The following is a 27,674-nucleotide window of genomic DNA, read 5'->3' as shown; positions in this document are numbered from 1 at the left end:
AAAACATTTCCTTGTCACATGGCAATGTCGAATTGAACTAAATTTTTTTCCTCTGGAGACAAACCATTACTATAAATAATTGCGACCAATGAGTTTATGACTTTTGCCCCATAATGCATGCATTGGAAACACCTTTTTTTCTACAGTATGAAAAAAAAATTGTAATTTGTAATTGGTTAATTATGTATGAAGGTTAAAAAAATTCAGTCTATAATAAACAAGAGTTTTATTGGTTCTCTTAATAATTAACTAATATCTTACTTTTAGTACCTTATTGTACAGATTGTAACAGAGTAAATGAACATAACGTTAAAACATAATAACTACCACAAATAATCAATGAGACACACTTGAAAAATTAAAACATTTTTCTTTTTCCGAAATAACTTAGCTAATAAATACTTAACATTGTCAAATCGTACATTCAAACGATTAGGAACTAATTAAATAAAACAATTTCGGTGAACTCGGTAGCCTTAGTCCATCAGCAGGCTCGTACCTGAAAACAAAAAAAAATAAAAATAAATAAAGCAAATGTCAAAAGGTTTACAGGAAAGTCTAGTTGTGATTTGTGTCATTGAAAGTAGCAGCTTAAAAGAAAACTAAATAATCTAAACACCAAGCAGTTTAAAGAAGAGCCCCCGGACCTAGGTTGGATAACTCAAAAGGTTGGCTATAACGAGCAATCCCTAAAAACATAACAAAATGAAGTACTATATCATTTGGAATTATATATTTATTATTTTGAAGTCGTACTTGCTTTATTGATAAAATAAACTACACTTGACTTATCTCCTTTTTTGGTATTGATAGAAAAGTCACAAATAAACACAAAACACGGTTAAGTAAAATACTTTCAGTGGAATAAATTATGGCTGTAGGCAAGAGCCAATAAAAATTCTTAAACTTAAGTACTGTAATATCAATTGATGCTTTCCAAATTTATTGTAAAACAGAACAGAACTTTTTGTTGAAATTAAAGATACTAGCAACCATTTTGTTATGAGACAGGATGTTTATTAATAAGCCTCTCACTGGAGGCTAGAGTCACAAAAACTATCTTGAGCTTGGAGTCGTTAACCCCCTGCCCTACCCTCCCTACAAGTTGCGTTGTTTGTTTAATCTAGCCATAAGATAACTCTAGATTATATTACAAAAATGTTGGCTGTTTTCAGAAACTTTGTATGAATACAAAATAGCTTATTCTTAGTTACATCCTGTGTAGATAAGCGTATGGTTCCCATTGCCGAGCGTGGAAGCGGAAATGCCGAGATTCCTACAAAACAGCAGTTTAACCAAACTGTTCTCAAAGCAAGGTCGGTTAAAACAAACTGTAATATTTTACGATTGAGGGCGGATAATCCGATTATCACTTAATGTGAGGTTGGTTAAGGGTAGTGGTGTGCGATGCATCGAAATTTTGATTTGATTCGATGCATCAATTTGATGTGGTGGAATTGCAGTTGACTTTGATGTTAGCGTATTGGGGTGTTATCCTCTTCTTGATACATTGTTTGTTGAAGTGAATATCTGCAATCTTCATGAAAATCTTGATTCTTGTATCCCTATATTTTGCTGCTTTGCTTCACTATCTTCACTAAATAACTTCTTAATGATTGTAAGTGTTATTTGACATATTTTTTGTGCTTTCAAATATTAATGGCTATCATCAAACCATTTAAACGTATGGTACACTCAATCACCAAAAGTAAATTAGGTAGAACTTCTGAGGAATATACCTAAAAATCAAATTCGTGACAGCTGCTGTAGAAGATTTGACGGAAGCATTGCTTCAATTTTCTCCAGCAGGTAGTGAAATGGCAAGGACAGCCATGAAAGGACCTGTAAAATACTTAAACTCAGAAAAGTATAAAGAAATCAGTAATATGCATTTAGACCTAAACTAGGGAAACACTCTAGAGAAAAGGTCGAGTTGTTACACAATGGATGCTGCATTTAAGTTAAGTTACAATAAGTTATCTGCAACTTTTTTTTAGGGATGGACGGGATTGAGATTTTAGTTCGGGACAGGACGGGATTTTTATTTCCTTCCCGTTTTTCAGGACGGGACGGGACGGGATTTTTTTCTGTGCATAAAAAGAATGTCTATTGCAGTTACCAAAAACGGCATACGAAATCAATCTTTACCGTTTGTGGCACTGATCTATAATAATCAAAAAGTGGGTAACAATTTACAGGTACCTATAGAAACTTGTGACTCGCGGTCACGGTGCGATCGTCAAAATGACGGTGGTCACGGGGTGATCGTCGGTATGACTTGCGGTCATGGTGTGATCGTCGGTATGACTCGCGGACACGAGGAGATCGTCGGTATGACTTGCGGTCATGGCGTGATTGTTGGTATGACTCGCGGTCATGGGGTGATCGTCGGTATGACTCGCGATCACGGCGTGATTGTCGGTATGACTCCGCGGTCACGGGGTGATCTTTGGTATGACTCGTGGTCACGGCATGAACGTCGGTATGACTCACGGTCACGGCGCGATCGTCTGTATGACTCCGTGGTCACATTGTGATTGTCGGTATGACTCCGCGGTCACGGGGTGATTGTCGGTATGACTCACGGTTACGGCATGATCGTCGGTATGACTCGCGGTCACGAGGAGATCGTCGGTATGACTTGCGGTCACGGCGCGATCGTCTGTATGACTCCGTGGTCATGTCGTGATCATCGGTATGACTCCGCGGTCACATGAGTATGTGATTAAAGTATGTGTTTAAAATAGCTGTGTCTTGTTCCGCTTACAACTGCACCAACAGAGTACAGAAAGGCAGTTGCATTCCGTTTCACGTGTAAAGTACCTATTCTAATAGATTATAAACTAGGTGTCTGAGTAAGGGATTCCTTAACCCGTTACAGCATGTTCAACTTAACTGAAATTCGTTTTGTTTTTATTTTGTTGATAGGGTTAAACTAAAACTGTACATTGTAAAACATGCACAGTGAAATAAATGCGTCCGGGCTTATTTTCTCAGAGGTCAGTCAACACTATGGGTTTATGATGGTAGGTTGGGTTGATATTCATTAGGTATTATGTACTATTCACATCTTGTGCAATAAATCCCTACTAAAAAAGAACAAAAAGACAATTTGACAACTAAGGTAAGCTCATGTTTTTTAAGGTAGTTAAGTACGTTTACAATGCATTAACTTGTCAGCTTCAAACATAAAGGAAAACTTTAACACAAAAAGACTATTTGTAGCCGCGTGTTCCCATTTTGTGGGCACTATTTTTGAGGAACACGTCGCAAATGTTTCTTTTGGGGAAGACACCCATGAATTGCAATTAATTAAATTTGTTTGAGACCTTTTTATTAAAATGTATTACCACCACTCAGCTAACCGAAAAAGTATCACGTTTTTACGCATAACATAGGTCTGCAAATATATAAGTAATAGACAGAAACTCACCAAAATAATTTATTCAAAAATATTTCATGTTGGTTTCATTAATAAATTGAGTGTGAAATGACAAATTTTGTACTTACCATATTTTCTTTACAATTACTTATTATTTTACCATGTATAGTTTTGAACTAGTCAGTTGTCAGTTGTGTGAAAAACCATCTAAAATCAAGTTTAGTAAATGTGTAGTTTTAAAGAGTTCAAATGGGTTATTCTATGCAAGAAACAAAACATACATTAAGTTTTAACAGGGTGTCCACCAGGCCAACCAGAAAAAATTCATGAGTAAAAAGATTTCCAACGCGTTTTGCGCCAACTCCCCCAATGCTGTTTTAGCTCTAACACAGTTTGCTATTTTAGTTATCGTAAAGAGCATTCTCAGGTAAGGAAAAAAATTATGATTGCTGTAATATTGCCTGACACAAGTATTCAATTTTTATATATTACTGATTAAATAATCAAAAAATTAAAAACTAATCCTTAAACCTGCAATTTATTAATAACTTCCTAAAAATAGTGATATGTTGATACCAAAATGTATCGAATCTCTGTACAGACACATGAAAAATAGATTCTTAATACTGATCATTTCAATTTTACCAAATTTTCTGAAGGATTACTACACCAACCCCTGGTTTATGTACTTTCATATAGTATAATTTTGGAGTAATGGGTTGTTTTCCAAGTGGCCTACAGAAATAATAATGCAAAATTACAAAAATTGCACGTAGCCAATTTATGTTTTAAACCCTTCTAAACACATTAAATAAATACAACGTTAAAGGTGAAAATACTACAAAAAAATATAAAAAATAACTTTCTAGAAGTATGCCATTTTAAAATTGTTGGTCAAGCCAAACTCGAGGTTATATTGTAATCATCTAACACATTCGTAGAGACACCATCATCATTTTCTGCGATAACTGAAAAATCCTGAATATCTCACTCAGTAACAGAAGTAAATGATGTGAGATCAAAAACATACAGATTTAGCGACGATGCCCATCGGTTCCGGGTATTGGTGGGTGAGAAGAGCTAGCAGAGCAGTAAACGAACACAGGCCAGCTGTGAACAGTATGAAAAACGGTAGCTCTTTCTTGGGGTAAACACTCACTTCGTGGAATGCTGCAAAAGTAACAACAAAATCAGAAGCTAGAGAAGATAGTTTGCAATCTGTGAATCCAAAAAAATTGACTATTATTTATTTATTTGCGATTTCATCAAAATCGGGCAAAATTACACAAGGTTATAAACACGTCCAGGGAGCGGCAAAATGATCTGACGGTTTTCTTTACCGCCCTATCGAGTGAGTGAGTGGTGGAGGGTGGTGGGAATTGGGGCGTTCCAGAGCCTACTTGCGGACATTTTTAGTAACCATGGAGCTGTGTGGACGGCTGAGCACCATGCTGTCCTCAGCTCCACAGCTAAAAATGTCCTCTATTGGTCGCTCTGGAATGCCTCTATTCCCACCACCCTCCACCACTCACTCATTTGACACAGGGCGGCAAAGAAAACCATCAGATCATTTTGCCGCTCCCTCTATATATATATATATATATATATATTTACACTGTATATACACACACATATATAACAATTTGAACAAAAAACATTTATTTACCCTCCATGTTGCAGCAAACCTAATTACTCGTTAAACTAATTCTATTTAAAAAGGGAATAAATGTGATATTTTTAAGGAGGCTTTTTAGTGTAAATCAGACAAATGGAAATTCGCTCAGTTTCCAGGTTTGCTGCGGTGGGGGTATTTTAAATGTTGAACACTGTATAAATGAGACTAATGAACGCCAGCATTTGGTCTACAACATGGAAAATATTGTGAAAATTTCTAAGTCAAATTCCAAACTCCCTCAACCGTTTGCATACATTTTCTACATCCAAACACTTTACTCAGTTCACGTCTGTTGATTGGTGATCGTTATCAACAGTAATCAACAACTGAGACCACAGAAATTAATTTGCAGAACGTGATTTATATACATAGCAAGAGTGTCAATTTTCTTTAAAAACGTTTTTAAATATTTTGACGAGATTTAGAGGTGAAATCCAATAGTTATAGTTGTACCAGGTAACAGTTCTCTATCTGCGCACTCGGTGCAGGTGGGGTATGGGTAGAAAAGATGTCCTCGCTCCAGAGGATATGGCAGCATACGGAACGTCCCTTCCCACGTACAGTGTAGCAGGTTCAACGCCCCCTCCACATTCTTCCAGTGCTGCAGATGGAAGAACGCGTATGCAATAGCTTCCGAGTCGCCTCTCTTTAAAACATGTTCTGATGGCAGTATGAGAGGCTTCATCTCTAGCAGGTACTGAAACATAACAATCATTAAGACTTCATAATACACATCTCTAAACACACTTGTCTTAAGTTGAATGTAGTGTTATTACTGCGGACCTTTAATCTTGATTGGTAATAAACAAAGTTTTCACAAAGTTTGGGATCTAGAGTCTGATCCCATTCTCGTTCAAGAAAGTACCTAAAACATTACAAACCTAGCTAAGGCTGGAAAATCAAAATACAAATAACTATATAGAAGTAAAACAAAAACAAAAGTCTTCAAATAAAAAATAATTCAGTAGTAACAAACGAGATTAGAGAACACAATGAACATGTCTGCAGAAGATGGCATATCTAGTGAGAATGAGGTCACACTTCCTTAAGGCAACCGCGTAACCTACGTCTCGCTAGAGCCACCATCTTGTATACAGTTATATGTGTGGGTTTATTTACTATTTTCCAGCTTTTATTGAATTTGTGTACTAATATGGTTATCTATCATCAAGTTAGAAAGTAACCTGACGACAGGATCAGATTCCAGATCCTGAAACTTCTGAGATCTTTGTTTTTTACTACAAATCAGAATGGTAAACAAACTCCCCATCGCCAAAAAACAATTAACTTGAAACAATGAATAAACTGTAATGTTAAGCAATTAGCATACATTAACATATACAAGGCCAGCAAGTTTAGAGTGCCATGATAGTTTCGTGCAAGTATTGTTATGTTGAAACGGTTCCAGATATTGCAATTGACATACGATACTCTTCGTTACACTACCAGCAACAAATATAAAGGGTCAAACACAACCCATACATACAATCACAAAACTGTTTAAAATACAGTACACTATTTTAACAGAATTATAAACTTTTATATAGTTAATATATTCATACCTTTCCAATATTTTTTGTGAAAGAATTTTAAATTGTCATTAATGATTATGGATTTGCTTTTGGGCAAGTAATACCTCGGGCATACATATATATATATATTTTTTTTATTTTATGGAGCCTATTGAAGAAACTTGTGTGCCTTTTTGAAAAAGCGCACAATGAGAGTGCTCACAGCAGATTTGAGTCAGCCCTTTCTAAAAACAACGACTTTCTTGTATGCAAAGGTACCAGAAACCAGCTTATTACAGTGTAATGTAACAACAAATATTAAAATGAGTTTTAAAGGTTAAAACTGAGAAATTCTTAACCCTTCGCAGCTGGCATGCCGAGCAATTTTCTAGCATTATCTATGGATAAGAATAATTATCAGGACAAACCTATTATTGAATGTAAAGAATTTTCCGAATTAGATGAATTTAGAAATAGTTTCAATACTCCAGATCCACTTTGTAACCAAAAATTCAGTTTTAGAGTGTTACAGTTAAAATTTCGGAGCTATAATAAAAACTTTGATTATTTTTTTAGTTTTATGACAGAGTCTCAAGGTAAAATTCCATTGTATAATCTTGACAGAAGCTTGGTTAAGGAACTACAGTGACCTTACAGCCCTAGAAGGCTATACCCTCACTATAGAAATGAAATAAAATCAAAGAAGTCTCAGGGAAATCCACGAAAGTTCTGGGAAGTTGTTAATGATGTAGTGGGGCATCGCTAGCCAGTCTGCATTTCCATTGGAAGTTTTCAGTGTGAAAAGTGATGGTCATTGCTACGTGCAGTCACTGCTTCAATATGGTATACTGGCGTGGGGCAGTGTCTCGGCCTCTATGCTAGAGTCTCTGGCTGTTGCGAAGAGGTCAATAATCAAAACCGTCCTAAGCAAAACATCAAGATATATATATTGTAGATATATGTGTTGTATATATTGTGAATTCTTTGTAAAAAAGAGAAAATAAATTCATTATTTCATGTTTATATCCAACAGAGGAACTTTTATTGTGTTCATAATATTCAACAATTATTTGTACAAAATCTTTTAGTCTTAATTAAGTCAAACAAAAACAAAATATTTACAAATTTGCAGCATAACTATTCTACAAGACATAGAATTAACTTTGGTTTCCATTTCCCTAGATTTAAATATAACCTCCTTAAAAAGTAATTCATTTTTTATCGCCCATATCTTATATCGGAATCTTCCACCACAAATCCTGCAGTATGAGGAGAGCAGTGTCCCGGTGTACAAAAGAAAGGTGAGTGCATGACTTGCCAGCATTGGCCGGACGGCTACAGAGGCGCTGATAAAATCCCCGTAAGCCCAACAGAACAAAAAGAAAAAAAAACTTAAAGCTGTTAGTAAATTGCTGAGACCCTGGCATTGTAGCTACAAAATCTTTCTGTTGCTATAATTTCAATCTTTGGTTACATTAGCAAATCATACTCTTAAACTTTTTGTGTTATTTTGTCCTTATTTGGTACATATTAATGATTAAATAACGTTTTTTATTTAATATTTTCTTAGTTTTAAGGAATAGTCACACAGTAAATTTAAATAAATGTTTTACTTAGATAAATAAAATTGTTGTTTATCCACAATGTAACAGTGGCGGATCCAAAGGGGTGGCGAATAGGGCGACCGCCCTCCTCGGGCATACATATATATATTTTTTTACTGCATGTAATACAGTGCATACACATTGTGTATAATAATTAACTTTAGACAACGAAATGGTATAAATATAAAACTGACATTTTGGAGACTTAGTTTACACAATTTTTTTTTTGGGGGGGAAGGGTACCCCGAACCACCCCCTCCCACCCAGTTCACCCCCCCCCCTGGTGACTGTTCTAGATCCGCCACTGCAATGTAATTAGCAGGCTTATTAAGCCCATGCGGGGAAATATATTTCCTATTAATATGTATCTCTTTATTGTATTGCACAATTGCTGGAAATAAACTATTTGACTTTGATCTTCAACTGCTTAGCTACCTTGAAGTTAAAAGATGTTTCACGGTTATTTTGAGATGCTGCAACTGTCATTACCTCAGCTGTGTACCAGACTTATGGTTGAAGTTGAAGTTTATACCTTTGGTACGTGTGGGTTGAACTCAACAGCTCGGTGAATCGCTTCCACTGCCGTCATTTCAGCAGTTGTCAGCCCCCTTTTGCTAGCAATGTCTGGTGAAAATCTGAAAAAAACTCTCTTTATTTATTTTTTTACAGTTAACTTGTAAATTACAGGTAGATACAAGTACATTTTTGTATAAGGGAGGACTGGGTTTTATGGTTTGGGAGAGTAACAATATGTAAAGGTGTTATAAGGAACATATTTATTTTTTTAATCATATGTAAAAGTCAAGAGTACTCTGATTGAGACAAAAAGTCAGTAATTTTTTAGACAATGTTGAGAAAGCATAGGCTTTTGCTTGGAATAGTAGTCTAACGTAAACACTAGAGATAAGCCCCACCACAAACTTTGAGGACAAGATGACATTCGCTGTCTGGTATGTGATTTAGCTTGATAAGCACCAGCTCTGATCATAAAATACATTCTAATTGATCAGCTAAGTATGTGATGTGTTATTATATTTACGGAAAGTAAAAATGAATGACCAAAAACTCTGATGATGATTCAAGTGTCCAATCAACATCAATTACCATCTACTACTACATGTAATGTATTTACTACAACTTTTATATGTATTTACCATCTTGTTAAAAACACTACAAGTGTAAGCAAACTAAATATGTTTTAACACGTTCGCTGCTACGGACGTTCCGGAACGTCAAACGGGCCACGGCGCCAGGAGCTAGGATCGTTCCGGAACGTCGCCGTTCATTGATGTTTAACGTTACCATGGATCAGTTAGCTCATCACGAGCATCCTATATTTCTTTGCAGCTCGTGGGGACGTACTTTTCTGACAATAAAAAATATAGGTAGTTTCCCAAAATCACCATCAGGGTCGTTTAGAACAGGGCTTTGTCCACCTCTTTCCTGCTAGATATCGACACTACTTTACCGACTGTAACCTGGGTAGTGCTGCTATCTATCAGAATCACTTAGTACTATGTCAAAAGCCAGTTTTATTGCAGAACATTGCCATCCAGTACAACTACTGTTGTTTTTACTGTAATTCAGTGTATCGGCAGCAATGTTTACGTAGCGACGAGCGTTAGTTCAGCTCCTGGCGCCGTCGCGGCATCTAGCGGTCAGCAGCGAACGTGTTAAGTTATATTAGACATATGATTGTTTACTTTCCGTAGATACATTTCATAATTAAATATAGTGTCGTGGTTTTATATATCTATTCTAGTGTAAATATATGTTTTTAACAAAAAGTAGAATAACATTCAATTCAATAAACTGTCCTCACCTAAAAGGCAATTATTAGCATTAGCATTTTGAAGGAAATCAAGTACAGTACAACTCCAACTATCCGAATCATATTCGGATAATTGGATTTTCAGCAAAATTGGGGGTATTTTAAACTAAATAGGCTGAGCTTGGCAAATCGTTTATATAATCAATTAACATCAATTAATATATGTTTTTTAATCCTGAGCATAATTTTGAAAGGAGTTAATCGACATGTTCATTGGAATTGGAGTATAGCCTACAAGTAGTTTATGGGGAGCAAGCTGGCGTAGTGGTTAGAGCGTGGGACTTCAGTCCCTGAGGTCCTGGGTTCGATCTCCGCCAAGTCACCAATATTTTATCTAAGTGATAATTCCGCAAACCCTAGGTCTAGCCTGGAGTAATGTGAAAAACAATCCCAGGCTCGTGCCTAGCGTCCTAGGACAAAAAAAAAAACAAAAAAAAAAAAACAAGTAGTTTATATTGAATAAATAACATTAGCCACTGTTTGATAGAAAAGGTTAGCCACAATTGATCAGCATTGTAAATGTTATTAAATTTAGGGAAAGTAGGCCTAAATAAAAGAAACGTCTTATAACATTTAAAACTATATTTACGCTTATACTGTTACTCACAAAACGGTAAATATAAAAACAAGATGGTAAGTAACGTCAAACGGCCAATTTCAGTAAGTTAGAAACATGTATCTGTAAAGTGGTTTTAAAACCACTTATAAAGCACACACAAACAACACAACCAAACCACCTTAAAGCTTAATAGTGAACCAATATTTCTTGTCACACAATGTACAATACATATAATAACAACTTATTTATATGTCTCAAATTAATCAGGACAAATATTATTCAATCCTGCATTTAAAAAATCCTGCCTTTACAATGGAGTAACGTCTATAAGACGTTTCTTTTATTTACTTTCCGACAATTGAACAATAAAATAAATTATTTGACAAAAAAATGTCAGGCAGTTGAAAGTACAATATTTGTAAACATCCATGAAAAATCTTATCTATAGAACATGGTTTAGACAATTAGAAAATTGAACCATTAATAAATACACAAAAAATTTAAAGATTGGTTTGTTAAAATCTTTTATAAAAACAATGAGTCTGTCAATAAATATTTTAAAGACTATCATGGCTAATATTTCATATACCTAATAAATTAGAAAACATGAATGTACAAATGTTGCATGATGATTACTGCACAGGAAAAATTTAGTTTATGTATCTGTAGCCTAAACAATATTCACAGCTATTCATCAATAAGCGTCAAAACTGCAACACTGTCCAAATAAATCAGGTAATTACTCAAGAAAGTAGTTTTTATAAGAAACAATTAGTACTGTAATACTTTCGATACATCACAATTTTGTTTCTATAATGTTATGGAGCTGAAATTGTCCCCTAACATTTTTAAAAACATGTTCTTAATTAATATTGTCTACGTTTTAAAAGGTTTTGTGTAAAAATCAGTAAGTTAGTTGGAAACTCTGTATAAGTTATAGTCTTACTTGTCTGCCACGGCTCGTGCCTTGAGCAACGCAGCTGTGTAGCAGATGGTAGCAGACTTAGGCAGACTGATATCATCGTATTTGGCCAGAACTGCTTGGACGTCCGCATACGCTTGCATCTCCAAAAGGGCTTCTATGAGATTCTCATGGATATTGAGCACATTCATAATTGGTGGCACCTCTTTTGTTAGCTGAAACATGTGGTCAAATATTTAAACTGCTATTCTAGTAGGACAATTGTTTCCTTATCTAAGAGTTTTTTTACTAAACATATTATTTACACAAAAAATTTCAGGATTGGTTTGTTAAAATCTCTTATAAAAACAACGAGCCAGAACAACGAGCCTTATAAAATATAGGCAGAGAAATCAACATAAACTGCAAGGTCATTGAGCCTAGACCAACAATGATACAGGACTAAAAGGTCGTATCTCTTATCAGTGGGCATATTTGTTAACTAGCAGGCAATATTCCTGAGTCTTAGTAAACAACTATCTATTGACAACTATAGCTATAACTGTAGTGTATTCAATCTTGCGATTACTGACTTTGTAGTTGGTCATCTACTTTATGGTGGCAATACAATAGTCAATCTAACCAACCTCAAACTACCTAGTACCTACACATGTTACTGCAGTGGAACTAGTCACAAAAAGATCTCTAATTGCTTGTCTTTTGGCAAACAGAAATAGTGTTTCTGAACAGCTGGTGAAACCTTTATTGACACAATATAAGATTTCACCGAGTACTCAAGCAAGCAACTGCCAAATTCTAAAAAATAACTGGGTACTAGTAAATAAAGGTCCTAAAGCCACTAAACTAATGCAAAATGAAACTGTTAAGTGTTCCAAAAGGTTCAGCGTTCTTAACACTGTGGGTGAGAATAAACCGGAACTGCCATATAGATCAGAAGCATTGTCCATGTCTCTCTCAAAAAATCATTTGTTCCTCATAAGAAAAAGCATAGAGTACTGCTGTTGGCTGATAGTCATGGACGCAAGTGTGGAGAGTTACTTCAAGACCAGCTGGATAGTGCTTATGGTGTTACGTCTATAGTAAAGCCTAGCACACCACTGAGAGAAATCACCTCAGATGCTGAGAAAATGTCAAAAGGCTTCAGTACTAAATATTATGTGGTGGTTGTCGGTGATACAAACGACATTACAGTTAAGAAAAACCAATCAGTGAATTTGGACTTGACCTTTATCAATGAGGTCTCTAAGAAAATAAATATCTTAGTTCCAGGCATACCCAAAAGATTTGACAGGCCAGCACTGAACGGGACCATAATTGGAATCAATGAAAGTGTGAATAAACACATCCAACAGCTCACAAAAACTAAACTAACCATAGTACCTGTTAACAATTTTAAATTGAATATTAAGGATCACACTAGGCATGGATTGCACCCTAATAGATCTTGGAAAGTTAAACTCTGTAAGGCAATCTCAGCAGCAATTTTAAATAATTCCAATCAGAGGTGAAGAAGAGCAAAGATGGAAGAAAACAAAGAAGCAAAAATTATAAATAAGGTGGAAAATTTGCTCTATGATCATATTCAGAATTCTAGAGAACGAAATAGTACCATTTTGCACCCTACACATTTCTCTAGACAGACACCAACACAACAGCAAGATGAATATGCAGAATAAAAAAAGAATTGTTTTGAAAGAGACCACCTGACTGCCAACCAACCATTTGCAGGCATTCATGTTATTGAAGCTGATATGAGAGATTTTTTCTCTAAATTTAAAGACAATTCTCTCGTAGCATTTAGTCATTGCATTTCAACAGATCTAAATTGCAACAATCAAATGAGTGCAGGTGTAGCGCAAGCCTTTAAAGAACAATTTGGGAAACCTTTAACTTCCGACCGCCTGAGTAACCATTTGACATGCCAGAAAATCAGTGGAGGGACTACAGTATATGGGTTGGTAACCAAGTCTGTTTACAATGGCAAACCAAACTTAAAAGACTATGATTTAGCATTCAATGACTTTGGTGAAGATTTCAAGACAAAAGGACTAAAATACCTATTTTGTTATCCAATGGGATGTGTACGTGATGAGGTACCAGTACAACACTTCGCAGCTAAGCTGGAAGAATTTCAGCAGATCACAGGAGCAGTAATTCAAATAGTAACCTGCGATAAATTTGACAGCAGAAAACTGCGAGGAGGACTGTCCCACCCACACTTCATACATCACCTGCGAAACATCTTCTCCAACACTGCCAAGAGTATTACCTGCCGTGTAATAATGTGTGTGGTGATAAAATCATGGTCAGTCCAGTGTCATGTGCGCAGGAGGGGGAAGCTTTGAATGAAATGTCTGTAAATAGCTCTAACTTAGAAAAAAGCCTTATTAATAATTTAAATAAGGGTATATGGATAAGGGTATTTTTGATAACAACAGTAATAGTAATAGCCAGCCGGAACAACCTCACCAGACCCAACCATGTAATTTATGTAATTTAAACTCACTACTGACCAATGTCATCAATCTGACCTGAGCTAAAAAATTCACTATAGGTCTAAAAATTTTAATTCATCTGAAAAAAAATTCTAAATTTTCAAATAAAAAAAAATGTTAACCAACATATTCAACATTTGGATTCCCGAAAGGAATCTTCAGAGATCGTTCTAGAAGAAATTAAACCTAATATAATAGTATTAACTGAACATAATATGACGAAATGTGAACTAGAGAGATTTAATTTAAACCAATTTTCAGTAACTTCAGGATACAGCTGAAAAACCACATCTGGAGGAGGAGTGGTGATATTGTCAGAGGTGGGTTTGAGAGCTAAATCATGGAACTTACAAAAAATAGATGATTTGACAGAGAATACACTTTTTGAATATTGTATAGCAAAATATAATGTGAAAAATTTGTACTTGTAGGAATTTATAGAAAATCTCAAATGCAAAATTTTGAATTCTATCTAGATTAAATAGGCTATTAGAAATTTTACTTGATTTGAAGGATGAAACCAACTTTAGATGGAGATTTTAATATTGATGTTTTGAGTTCAAAAGCAGTGGTTAAAGATTTAAAAAATAATCTTTATGCGAATGGCTTTCATTATTTGGTTGATTTTCCTATTAGAATAGCTCCTAATTCAGCAACTGCAATCGATAATTTTATTACCAAATTAGATTAATTTCAAACAAATGTAACAGGAATAATAACAGCTCTTTCTGATCATGATGGCCAGGTTTTAGAAGTAAATGTGCCTGTAGACCATAAGCTAAAAATTAATTTTAAGTATATTGAGAGGAGAGATTTCTCAGAAAGGAATATGAATGTTTTTAAAACGTTATTGCATAATAAAAACTGGTTACTTTTGTATATCGCCAATGTTTGCTTACAGTGTTTGACAACATATTTAAATATTTTTTATTTATTTAGTTTTCCCTTAAAAGAGAGTAAAAAGGTTTTTAAACAACAAAAATGACTGGATGGATTCAAACATTATACATGAAAAAATGAAATAGTGGAATTGAAAAAAACAAGCCACAAATTCAACAAAAAAAACAAGAGTTTAATAAGATGTACAGGTGATAATGAGCTTCTACATATTTGTAAGGAAAGAAACAAAGATTATAAAAATGGATGGTTTAAGATGGGAAGATGGTTTAAAGGTGAGTCAGTGGCTCAGTCGATAGCGTCACGGACTTCGGGCCCAAGGCAGCGATATCGTGGGTTCGGATCCTGGTCACTGTCGATAAAATTTATCAGTACAGTTCACCTTTGTACTGTACCGGCTCACCCCTTGCTTTGCTGGATACGTTCCACGCACGGGCAGTTGTCTATGTGGACGGGTAAATGCAAGGTTAAAAGAGGCCGCCAACCTCTTAAAAAAAGAAGAAGTTTTCAATCATCCGCCGTACAGTCCGGATTTGGCGCCGAGTGACTACCATCTGTTCCCAGCAATGAAGACGTGGCTTGCTACGCAACGCTTTGACACTGACGCTGAACTCCATGCCGGTGTAAACTGGTGGTTAAACTCACAGGCGGTAGATCTCTTTAAAGAGGGCATTGCAAAGCTTGTACCACACTGTGATAAATGCCTTAATTTAAATGGCGATTATGTAGGAAATATCCTTAAGGTTTGGCTTCAAAATGTAAATAATAATTTTTTTTTTTGTATGTGATTTATTTCAAAATGTCTGCTACTTTCTGGATAGCCCTCGTAAATATGCGATACCTTACATACGAAATATATATATATGCTAAATATCTTAATATTCAAGATAAGTGTGTAAGTAGGCTTTACCATTCCTACAAATACATCATGATACAGATTTTTCTCTACTTTTAAGTCAATAAGTCATTTATATAACCAAATTCACATAAATGCATTGGACTTACATCTCTAAACATTTTCACAGCCTCTTTGAGTTTCCCCAGCTTACGGGCACACATGGCCAGACGCCTTCTAATGTAGATTAGGACGTTGGTGTCGCGCCGATGTACCACTTCCAAGTTTGCCCCTTGGTGCTGATTTTGTTGCGAATGTCTGTAGTTGAGCTCTGCTGCCTTAAGAGCCTGTAAAAATAACATTACTGGCCAATTAGTAAATATTCATTAATAGGAGCCATCTTTAATTAAGTAAAAATTAAAGTCTTAGTTATCCGTCTTCTATAGAAATTGCTAACTTTTTTCACTCACTGTTTTAAAGCTAAGATCAAAATTAGCAAACAAAAATAACATAAAATTTTTTTATAAAAGTAAAATAAAAATAAGAGATTTAAAGCTATAGCTGTTTTACTGTGACTAGGGTGTGAGGGGTAGCAGAGAAGTATGCATATATGAGGAATTGACAAACTATGTAATATGAAGCACACTGGAACATTAAGAGAGTCTGGCGAGTATCTTTCCAGTACAGTGGGTGGCACATTACAATTATACCACGTAATGAAAAAAAACCTGATAGAATACCAGACTAACTAACTCACAATAATTGATTATTTCCTATTTCTTCTTGAATTCAAATTAGTTTAGGTCCTTTAACCTTCCATCACGTGCATCACTGAAGTTACTTCCGGGTCACTATATTTTTCGTTATAAAAACCATAGTTTGCATTCAGCAGGGCTATCGCCTGACATACCTCATGCACCTCTTTTGCGGAGTCGGTTTCGGCTACTCTTACCCCTTTCCCCAGTTGACCTTGGGGAGTGGTTCGCGTCACTACTGGATGTAGCTTCCGTGAGCGCCCTGTGATGTAACGGGTTTCCCGAAGCCTAATTCCGTGTGCGCCCTTGTGTTAGACCTTATTTTGCGATATTATAAAATGGATGAAGAAGAACGAATTGCACGATTGTTGGATAGAGTTGAAAGGGAGGGGAGTGAACAACATTTAGTGGAAAGACCTACCGGCGCATTTGTCCGGGAACTTTTTTTTCGAGGAAAAGAAATTTGACAAAATGAGTAGACCTTCTAACAAATGATTTATTTTTCATTAGACCATAGGTGTTCATAGGTGTTTTATTTCAAACACTATTGCAATTTGTCTAATAGCTTTGACAAAACAAGTTGTCCTTGTATGAAATGATTTCTTTTTCATTTTTATAGGTGTTTTTATGTCATACAATAATGCACTTTTTGCCTAAGAGCTTTAACTAAATGAGTTGTCCTAGTAACAAATGATTTTTTTCATAAGACCATAGGTGTTTTGTGTCATAAAGTATTGCAAATATTTTTTAAATTTATACAATAGTGCTGTTATACAAAAAGTACGGTAAGTCTTTTTTATCCACAGAACTTACGTATTTTTATTGTTAATTATAACATTTTCTATTTTATATACAACATAAGTAATAGTGTAATAACTCATAAAAAATGTTTTTCTTACAGTTTTATTGATATTAAAATGTTTTTTACTCATCATTGTACAATTTTTGCATTCCCGGAGGTGACATCCGTGAGCTCCCTCTGGTGTTTGAAAATCAATGCACCCGACGGAAGGTTTTACACGATTTGGTGTAAAAGTAGGATGTAAAATATTTCATTGGTTAGTTTAATTTTGATCATCACTGAAATGGCAACATCACATTGACTTTCACGCTCAGATTCTGGTGGAGTCCAGGTGAACTACGTGTGGGCATTCCACACCGTATCACACATATAGTTCTCCCGCCTCAATTCAAACATCGGTGGCAGTAGTTGTAGGCGTCGCGCAAGCTCTGTCCCTGCCACCACTAATCCCCCCCTCATCCCCGTCCTGTGACTCACCACAACAGCCCAAAGCGTGCTACCTCTAAAATATATATATGTATATAATATAATAATACCAAGAAATGTTTATAGTATATTTGACTGGTCGCTACTTTACCTGTTTAAGCAGTTTCTCAGCCTCCATGATGGTGGTTGCTTCTTCTTCTGCCAGAAGAATGTAAGCCGGAGCACAATCAGGATTTTTCTCCAAGGCCTCCCTTGCAGCTTTCACGCGGGCCACGGGGTTGCGTTCACGCCATGCTAACTGCATTACTACAACAGAAAAGTTCACCATTAAATAAAAGAGTGAGAACAATAAAAAAACATCAAACCTATAACGTCACACTGTAAACAGTGGAATTAGCCAGAACACAAATGTAGTAATCCTTTTAACCAGGAGTTTAAACAAAATGCTACGCTATATTGTGAAAAAGCTCTGGACTACATATTCCCTAACCAATGACTTGTGATAAAGTAACCAGAGTGTCGCTAATTTAACAGAACCCTGTTCGCTTCAAGTTGTAAAGTAGTTGTATGGTAAAATTTCTTTAGAAACAGAAGTAATTAAAATTGTTCTAGTTTTCTCAGTTTTCAAGTCCACCCAGCTTGGTATTTCAGAACACAGAGGTAAATTCAGAACAAATTTCACAAATTTCAGAACAAAATGGGGTATTTTGGGGGCAGAACGAAAATGTTTCAAATGTAATGCCTGAAAACTAAAAACTGCCACCACTGTATACATGTAGCCTACTTTTAAAAAACAAACAGTTATAATCAGTTTCTAAAAAAAACTGTGTTTAGATTCTTTATCAATCAGGCATACCTATACAATTTTTAGCTTGAATTTGTTTTTAAGCAGGTTCTAGAGTAGGCTATATTTGAAAGGTTATTATTTCATTGTTTATTACATGAAACTTCTTGGATTGGAAATTGGAATTTTTCAAAAAGAAAACTTATTATTTAGGTTTAAATTTTTTGCAACACCTGCCGGCTCATATAAAGAGGGGAGACAATTTGAATAAATTTAAAAGAACACTAAAAGACTTTTCAATTAAATTTCCATTTTATTCCATAGAAGAATTTTTTAAAATAAAAATTAGTAGCTTACATAGTAATTTGAATTCCATTGCAAAATTAGGGGAACAATTATATTTTCACATGATTAGTAATGCTTTTTTTTCTTTATATACTATATTTTTACATATGCCCGGAAAATGGATATATGTTTTTTATTTTAATAACTGCTAATGTTATTGTGATTGCAATAGTGTTATATTTTTAATATGTTCAATTAGAAATTCTTCACTTATCTTAATAGTATATTTTATGCACTTTGTAATATGCAGTAATATGTATTTATAGCCTATTTGACTCTATTCAATCTTATTTTATGTATAATGAATAAAGAATGATTTGTTTTGATTGTTTAGTCCCCTCTCTTTAACATTGTAGGGGCTCAAAACCTTTAGCATCGACACAAATGCTCTCCCCTTGAAGTTTTTGCTGGGTTTGTGTTAAGAAATAAATCTGTATGTAAACATAAATCGGCATCAATTTTTTATTTGATTCTCATATAAGAGATGTAAATAGTCATACTTACTCTCGTATTCAGCCTTTCCAGCGTCACACTCACAAGTGAAGAAAGTCTGATGATCTTGCGCAGAAAGATTCATATCGTAATATGTCAAAGGCTCTTTATTGGTAGCCCAAAAGAATCTCTGATATTCTGAACCCCTAAACAGGTTTAATGGGTTTCTCCACACCTTACACTCTGAAATACATTACGGTATGGTTGGGGTTACTAATGTTTTGAATGAGAGGAAATACAAACCCCCTCCCCCCACAGTAATAGATAAAGTTGTATTATGTTACTGCTTATGTCCTATATATTATATGTCTTTAACACCATGAGTGGAATCGGAACCGCCATGCTGTAGCCCAAAATTGATGATACTGACAAGTTTGACTGAACCAATGTCATCACAATCAAGCAAAAAGATCGTACAACTTTCTGAAGAAAAGACTGCCAATTTCGTTAAAAAGAAACACATATCAGTAGGGAAGAATTAAAAAAAAAAAACAGAAAAATCTAATGTTGCAAAACATCTTTTAGGCCAGGCGCACACAGGCGATTTTGAGCTGCGCAACAGTTGCCCGACTAAAATGTTCAACATTGTTTTAAATTGGAGTGCGCACACGAAGGAAACAGTCTGGGGACAGTCGCGCAACTGTTGCAACCGATGTTCCCGGACCCAATTTGCCAGCGACTGCTCTACGACTGAATTGTTGCGGGACTATCGCTCCAGGTTTGGTATCCATTGAAACTAGTGTAGATGCGCACACATGCGACTAAATAGTCGCTGTGTCGCCCAGTCTCACCCCAGGAGTTCAACTACTCGTGGCCTAGAACTGTCACTAGTGTTAGCTCTCTTGTCGTGTGAAGTTTTTAGAAAATTACAAGTATGAGTGTGTGTGATGAGGATGTCGAACAATTAATTGATGAAGTTGAGAAGAGGCCACCTAAAGTCATTGAAAGACTATTCGGATATTAATTTAAAGAAGAAGTTGTGCAATGAAGTGTCCTTGGCAGTTACCAAAGATTCAGCAAACAAAGCACATACTACGGCTGTATCATTGAAATCCATTCGGAACGCTGTAACTAATGTATGTCCAACACGTCTCAAGACTAGATTCACGACTAAAAAGTTGCCTGTGTGCGCACTCCAGCTCAACTGTCGCTAGACTTCAGAGTCTCCGAGTGAGTTGCGCAACAGTCCCCCGATTAGTCGGGCAACTGTTGCGCAACTCAAAATCGCCTGTGTGCGCCTGGCCTTAGAAAAAACACACAGCCACAAGTTGGGAGCCTCATAATAAGATGGTTGTCTGTAGATTACAGTCTCCATCAAGCTCCCGTCACACCAAACGAGCACCAACCTGTTTGAGTGGTTCCTTACTTTGTCCACTACTATTCTAACCCGTTTCCTACCCTATGTCATTCACTGAATGGTCAATATTGCTAGCCATAGTAACACCATTCTTTACTATGGATATGTTTAATTATTGTATTTTGAAAAATGACAGGTTAATTGTATATGGTATGTGTATAAAAATATATGTTTTGAAAATAGTTGTAACTAAGCTAGTAAGAATTATTTGAACTCTCTCTACACTTGACGAAGTCTCCCAGGGGACCAAATACTGTGCGTTTTCTGTGACTTCTATGGCCTTTCTTCCAAGGTAAGCTAGCTATTATCTCCTTTATTATACAATTCAAAATCCTGGCCTACAGCCTTTCCTTTAACAAAACTTACAGCCAAAAAATAAATCATGTTGTTTTTGGAAAGTAGTCCTATTCATTAATACAGTTCAGCAAGAGTTAAGTTTCAAAAGAATGTGACAGTACTATACCTGGAACACTCTGTTGAGAGGACATTGAAGTAGAGTTGCAATTTGAATTTGAAGAATTTGAATCTCCGTTCTGATCGCCGCCCCCAATCCATGGGCTGATGTGGTTGAGTGAAACTTGCTCTATGAAGGATGCTCCATACTTGCGGAAGTACCACCATTCGAAAATCTGGAAAAAAGGTCTTTTAACCCTTTCGCCGCCAGCATTTTTTCATTGGTATAATCAAGAACCGCCAAAGCCATTTTGTAGTATACACAATGCTTATATAAAATGGCTATAACTTTTTTTTCAAATATTTTGATAAAACCTTTTCTCTAGAACTATAATAAAATTACCTTTATAAAACTATAATTTTCATAAAGATTTTAATGGATTTTTTATGTTACCAAATGTTGAAAAAATAAAAATAAATAAATAAAAACTTTGAGTACAACCAAGATCAATATCAATATGAATAAAAAATATTCAATCAATTTTTGTGTTATTTGTTATTACTATCACACATTTGTTAGCAAGCATCCAAAATTTGAAAATCCTACATTGGAAAATAAGCTTCTTTTCAGGGTTTGAAATAAATTGTCTTCAGAGCGTTTTGATGTCTTCGCGTCACTCAAATTCACTATATAACGTCTAATGCCATATCGTACACAAGAAAAGGAAAGAAGCCTACAGTTTTTCTTTATGCCAAAGAACAAAGTTAACACAAACTATTTACAACATAAAACTATATACATACACTTAACCTACAAAATTAAAATGGTCTAACATCGTCTAGCACCTATGTTGGCCAAACACGCGGCGTGTCAAACAACAGACGACGTCATCTCGGGAAATCTCGTCTACCACGAGAAAAAACACAAACAAAGGCAGTCAGAGCTCTTGCTACATGAAGCCCAGACGATGCTGATTCGATTGGTGTGTTATTTGTGGCTTTTGGGTCAGAGGTGGCCAGTAAACAAACGTTTAGCAGACGTCCGATATATCCGACCGCGGCGGCCAAAAGATTATTAAAGACAATATTCCAAAAATAGTAAACCCATCAAATTATATCATAATGGAATTTTTATGTCACAAAAAGCATCCTTTGGTATTTACTATAATTACATACAGATTTGTGCAGTATTTAGAGGTTGTTTAGGGTGAGATTTCAAAAATCACCTGATTGCCAATATGTATCTAATAATACTTAAAAATTATACATCATATTCTATGGATACATCCTACTACATTTATGAAAATTTGCATACACCAGATGAAAAGAGCCATTAACAAAAATCAGACAAAATGTCCTATAGAAATTACTGTTGTCTTAAGGCTTGGTATAAGTTTTTTGATTGTTCCAAACTTGAGCTGTTCATTATCCCAACTAACATGTTAAGCGATCCTGACTAAAGAACCAGCACAGATCATCTCACTCCATTCTACACTCATATTCAGCATAAATTACACACCCAAATGTGCGTCACTACATCAAACAGCTTATAATTATTGACATAAATGTATGTGTTTATAGACATTTTGAGGTTGGCTACGATGATCTTCTTATTATTAAGGTCGATGGTATTAAGGTATTAAGTAGTGTATTTTAAATCTCCAGTCTGCAATAAAATAATTTTATTTTTTTCCCTTTTGTCCTTCCAAAAGATAATTAATAGCCTAGCCATTTATCAATACTCAGGTTTTATCATACGTATGTAAATTATGCCTATTTATTTTACTTACCAAAATAAGACCAGATATTAGTGACGAAGTTCCTGTGAGCGCTACGTAGAATTTTGGCGTCAGAGTGCTCAAAAACATAGTAGCTGAAACATAAGTAATATATTTGAAACTATGCCAGAAGTAAACTTCACCTGCATAAGTAATTACAATCGAGGAATAAAACTGTACAATTTGTTCATGGCAGGTTATGAAGGTTGTACAACCTGTGATTGTTACGTTGTGAATACCGTCTTTTCTTTATCATTAAATTTAAATAATAGGCACACAAAATAGGATACTCACAATCCCACATGGTGAGAGCAATATGGCCTATACCCTATACCTGCCCAGAACTGAGCATAAGCATGTGCAAGAGCATGAACACAACCCCCCACTGTAACTCCCACCCTATCCCATCCACCCACTGTCCGCTATATTGATTTACTGGCTCTTCCACTTACATCTTGTATTTTCTCTAATTGTCAATCTTTTTTAAATAATATAGCTCACATTAGTCTATTTTCAATTGTTTTTAATTTGTTAGGATTTTTTAAACCCCTTAAAAATCATTAAGTAATTCACAAGTTTGATAAAAACTAATTTCTAAAATTGTTTTTTGATTTTACTTCATCTCATGAAAACTAAACCTTAAATTTCGGCAAATAAGTTTGAGTGCCAAAGTTAGATTTTATAGTCCATGCAAATGTATATTACAAATATCTACAAATTTAATATCAGCAATTTAGAATGGGTAAGTAAATCCAAGCAAGAAAAAATTAAAAATTAAAACTTTTTACATGTTTAATAAATGTCTACATTATAAAGAAAATTTCTAGGACAGAATATGACCTTCATTCATGGTAAAAAAAATATTGTAACCAAACACTTAAATTTGTTTGCATTATTATCTACTTTTTTCCTTCATTAAAATGTAATTTCAATACAATTGTTAATTAATTTTTTAATAACTTAAGTTAGTAAGTTACCTAACACATTGTATGGAAACATCAAATAGAAGTATTTTAAATTATTTGTTTTATAACAGTTTTTGTGTAAAACAGAATTTTTCATCCATTACTTGTGGGGGATTCAAAGCAGTGTTTCCGGACCTTTTTTCCTCGCTTACAATTTCACAAGACAAAAATATTTTTTGTTTTTCTAACCTCACTCGCCAAATTTTTAAACAATGTAGTGTAACTCTTTGCTGTTGTGAAGGCTATTTTTTCACACTTGATGATTATATGAGTGCAGAACTGAGCACCAGGTGCAAGGATTTCAATTTGCTCATATTACTTGTGTTATTTTTCAAGCCTGTCACATATATTTTTTACATTAGTAAAACAGTAGTTTTTTTACATTAGTTTAGTAGGATGAATAATCTTGACCTTGTTCTATATTAATGTCTTTTAGAATATGCAATTTTGTGGATGGCTGTTGAATTAATACTGACAAACCAGCTTAAACAATCCTAACATATAATCGAGCACTCACAACGTCAACACAAAACCACCACAGTGCTCTCTGTGGAGCACAGGCTGGGAAATAATGATCTAAAGGAGGACTGCTGCCTTCAGGCCTATGCTGGGTACACCTAAGCACAAATCCATGTAAATAACAATAATTATATTTAATTTCAACTACATTCTTACTGAAAAATTATTATCAAAATATTTTAAGAAACACATTGTACTAACTCTTACAAATAAGAACATGAAAAAAGGGTGCCTAAAAACAGGCAGTCAAATGTAATTAGGACGTTAAGCAGAAAATCATAAATTGTAGGCTACACTTGAAAATATGATTTTTGGCAATAACCCTTTAATATAAACAAATTCAGTCCAGTAAATTAGGTCAAGTACGGTATTTTGAACCACTCCTTTACCCCCTCTCCCTTAATAAATTTGTTTGGACTCGCCTAGTGCTAGCCTGTTTTTGGCTGTATAAAATGGATGTAAAATTGCCAATAAACCAACATTAAACCATCATATCATTAGATCAAGATGGCCGCCGCTCCAAAACTTTCTAGCCTCAAAATGTGTTTCTCACTTTAAAATGTTAAAAACTTACCTTTTAAGCGGTTTTAACTGTTTGCTTAACATAGGCCTACCATTTAACTGTGAATGAGTTGCCTTAAAAATAATAATAATAGGCACTATGAAACTTCTTATTTCACTTATTAGGCCTAAACCCTAAAATAGATACTATCATAAGAATTGAACATGCATGCCATATATTTTTCCATGTACTGTACCTTGCACTTATTAACACAGGTACTTCATCAAAATTATTGAAATCGTATTCAAAGGGTTTATAAAAATATATTTGTTTAAATAGATTTGTCAAATCTAACACACCACCAGTTGTGGGGTTGGTTGCCTAGGAAGTAGCAAGTCCAACTTCAACCCCATATTGAAACCATCATAAGCATCGAATGGGCCTATAGCATCGTAGGCCTATATTTTGTTACCTACATTCCCTACTTATTAACATACTGCATCAAAATCATTGAAATAGTTTCTAAACAGTTTTTTAAATATTAATTTTATTTTGGCTAATGGATTTGTCAAGTCAGTAGCCTTGGAAGGAGCAATACCAACTTAAACCCCAATTAGAAACAATCATTAGCATCGAGTAGGCCATACATATATCAGCGGTTCCCAAGCTTTTTGGTATGGCGACCCACCACCACCTTGAAATTTGATCCCACGACCCACTTATACAATAATATTAAAAAGCTACAGTATAATTATTTATAAATTTATAAATATCATAATGTATACTGAGACACACTACTAAATGGAAATTGTTAGGATGATGTTGTTTGAGAAACTTAAGCTATTAGAACTAAAGTTTAGGCGTACTATTTACAAGAGACTTTATCTGGATTGAATATTGACAGCTACAGGAGCATTTTCCACACATAGCCTCTTTCTGTAGGCTATTTAGTTTTTAATGGGGAAGACTTCTCACAGAAATATCTTTTTTCCTACTCATTTAGCTCTTTAAGATACAACTGAATTGATACAATTTATTTTATTGGTGCCCTCTCCATTTGTTTTATCAGGTGTAATTATTCATAGAAAATTTGTTTATAGCTCTGCAGCTCAAAGTTGAAATATGAAACAATGTGTCATCAAATAGGTCTATGCTAAATTTTTTTGATTCCTGTAAAGTAGGAGTCTACCGATGTTTTTTGGTCCAGTCCTATTATAAATATAGCTTACTTTGGGTCAAGCTGAAAATGAGAAATATGATATCAAGTATTCAGAAAAGATAATGCTAATTGAAGAATTTATCATAATAGCTAACACTTTCTCATGAACTCTTTACAAAAATGTTAAAACCTTTATGAATCAAACACTGACAGAAGTGTTAAACAGGAGGTTAATTGTTAACAATTTCACTAAGCACTCCTGTTGATTTATCTAGGAAAACTCAAGTTTAAAAAAGCTAGGGGTATAAAAGTTTCATATGTTTTCAAGTTGTTTAGTAAATACCTATTGTGTATTGGATAATACAAATCCATCCTTGCTATTTTCCGTAATTGCGGAACTAACGAAGTTGACATTATTGGTAAATAAGTACTCGGCCGTATTTTTCCAAAAAAACCCTTAGCAATAGATTTTATCAGCGTGCACAATAGTTAATGCTGACTATAAACCCCTTTTCACTAACTTTTTTGCCAGGTATAACCTTGATACTGTCGTGTCTGTAAAAGTGTCCTCTATCTGTTGACATTATTGGTAGGCCTATATAGGTAGGCTACTCACTACTCGGCCATATTATTCTGCAAAACGCCCAGCAATAGATTTTATGAGCACGCACACTACTTATAGCTGACTTTAACCCCCCTTTTTTCACTAACTTTTTGCCAAGTAAGTTATATATCCTTGAGGTGATACTGTACTCGGCCGTATTTTTCCACAAAACGCCCAGCAATAGATTTAATCAGGCGCGCACACTACTTATTGCTGAGTTATTGCCAGGTTCACACCAAACAAATCTACTGAGTTTTAACTTATACTTTAAATATCCGGTAGACTAGCTAACCGGTGCATCTTAACCAACTTCATTAAATATTGGAAAATTGATTTTAAGATTGAGAACCAGGCTAAATGAAATGAGAAACAACTTCTCGATAGCAAATCTTGTGAAATATGTCATGATTAGGGCCTACAGTATCATTAACATTACAATTTCATTTCAAAAGGCCTAGGCCTACATCTTGCTTAACTAAACTACCATAAGTGTTTCACACTATTTAACTTAGGTAGGCTACGTTACTTACCCATAGCAACGTGTTCTCCTAGTTTAAGAGGAACTCTTAATATATACAACGAGAACACCACAGGAAGACCCCAAAGAGCCCATAAATATGTCCATGACCAAATAAACCACGACCTAACCTCCCTTAAAAATTCAAGCATTTCACAAACGCCAAGACGTTCATAGGTAGGTAGGTACGAGTTGACGATGGTAACAAAATGGAATTAAACATAGTTATATTATTTGTGAATTAGAAATAACCTTCCATAGTAAATAACTGTGAAATACTGAAATTAATTATTAAAATTCGAGCTGGAAAAATTGACAATGCCGATCCAAATTGAAATTGACAACATTTTTTTTAACCACCACTTACCACACCACCGTAAAAGTGAGTGTGGTAGACTGACTGATAGTGTTTGGGGCTCAGACTCAAGTGAGAGCGAGAGCGAATTCATTCTGTAGGGTTTAGTCACGGCCGCCCTTAGCTACTACAGGCCGCGGCCTGGTAGAATTGGCAACGTCACAAGTGGTGTTGTTTAGTGAAAGACGTCCTATAAGATAACATGGCAGA

The 27,674-nt window shown here is 35.0% G+C and overlaps 1 protein-coding gene across 3 annotated transcripts; it reads right to left on the bottom strand.

The window, feature by feature from the left end:
• Nucleotides 1-211: 211 nt before the first annotated feature.
• On the bottom strand, nucleotides 212-27,437 carry LOC128998081 (protein ST7 homolog). Of its 3 annotated transcripts, none has more exons than XM_054424067.1 (12): nucleotides 27,123-27,437; nucleotides 22,856-22,938; nucleotides 21,136-21,301; nucleotides 19,328-19,498; nucleotides 17,846-18,000; nucleotides 15,882-16,058; nucleotides 11,509-11,699; nucleotides 8,705-8,807; nucleotides 5,511-5,754; nucleotides 4,413-4,552; nucleotides 1,740-1,842; nucleotides 212-499 (listed from the first exon to the last, which is right to left on the bottom strand). In XM_054424067.1, the coding sequence occupies exons 1-11, from the start codon at nucleotides 27,259-27,261 to the stop codon at nucleotides 1,747-1,749; spliced, it is 1,665 nt and encodes a 554-aa protein (XP_054280042.1). In that variant the 5' UTR covers nucleotides 27,262-27,437; the 3' UTR covers nucleotides 212-499; nucleotides 1,740-1,746. The 3 variants fall into 3 exon arrangements, with proteins under 3 accessions (XP_054280042.1, XP_054280046.1, XP_054280045.1); XM_054424071.1 differs by lacking the exon at nucleotides 27,123-27,437 and adding an exon at nucleotides 23,138-23,182; XM_054424070.1 differs by lacking the exon at nucleotides 212-499 and having other exon boundaries at nucleotides 1,755-1,844; nucleotides 4,415-4,552.
• Between the last annotated feature and the right edge of the window lie 237 nt (nucleotides 27,438-27,674).

Source organism: Macrosteles quadrilineatus, unplaced genomic scaffold (genome assembly GCF_028750875.1).
Source record: "Macrosteles quadrilineatus isolate MER2022 unplaced genomic scaffold, UCM_ALF_1.0 Scaffold_7__1_contigs__length_78375512, whole genome shotgun sequence".
NCBI classification, from domain to species: Eukaryota; Metazoa; Arthropoda; class Insecta; order Hemiptera; family Cicadellidae; genus Macrosteles; species Macrosteles quadrilineatus.
The sequence above is the reverse complement of the archived record's forward strand: the minus strand, read 5'-3'. Positions and strand labels throughout refer to the sequence as shown.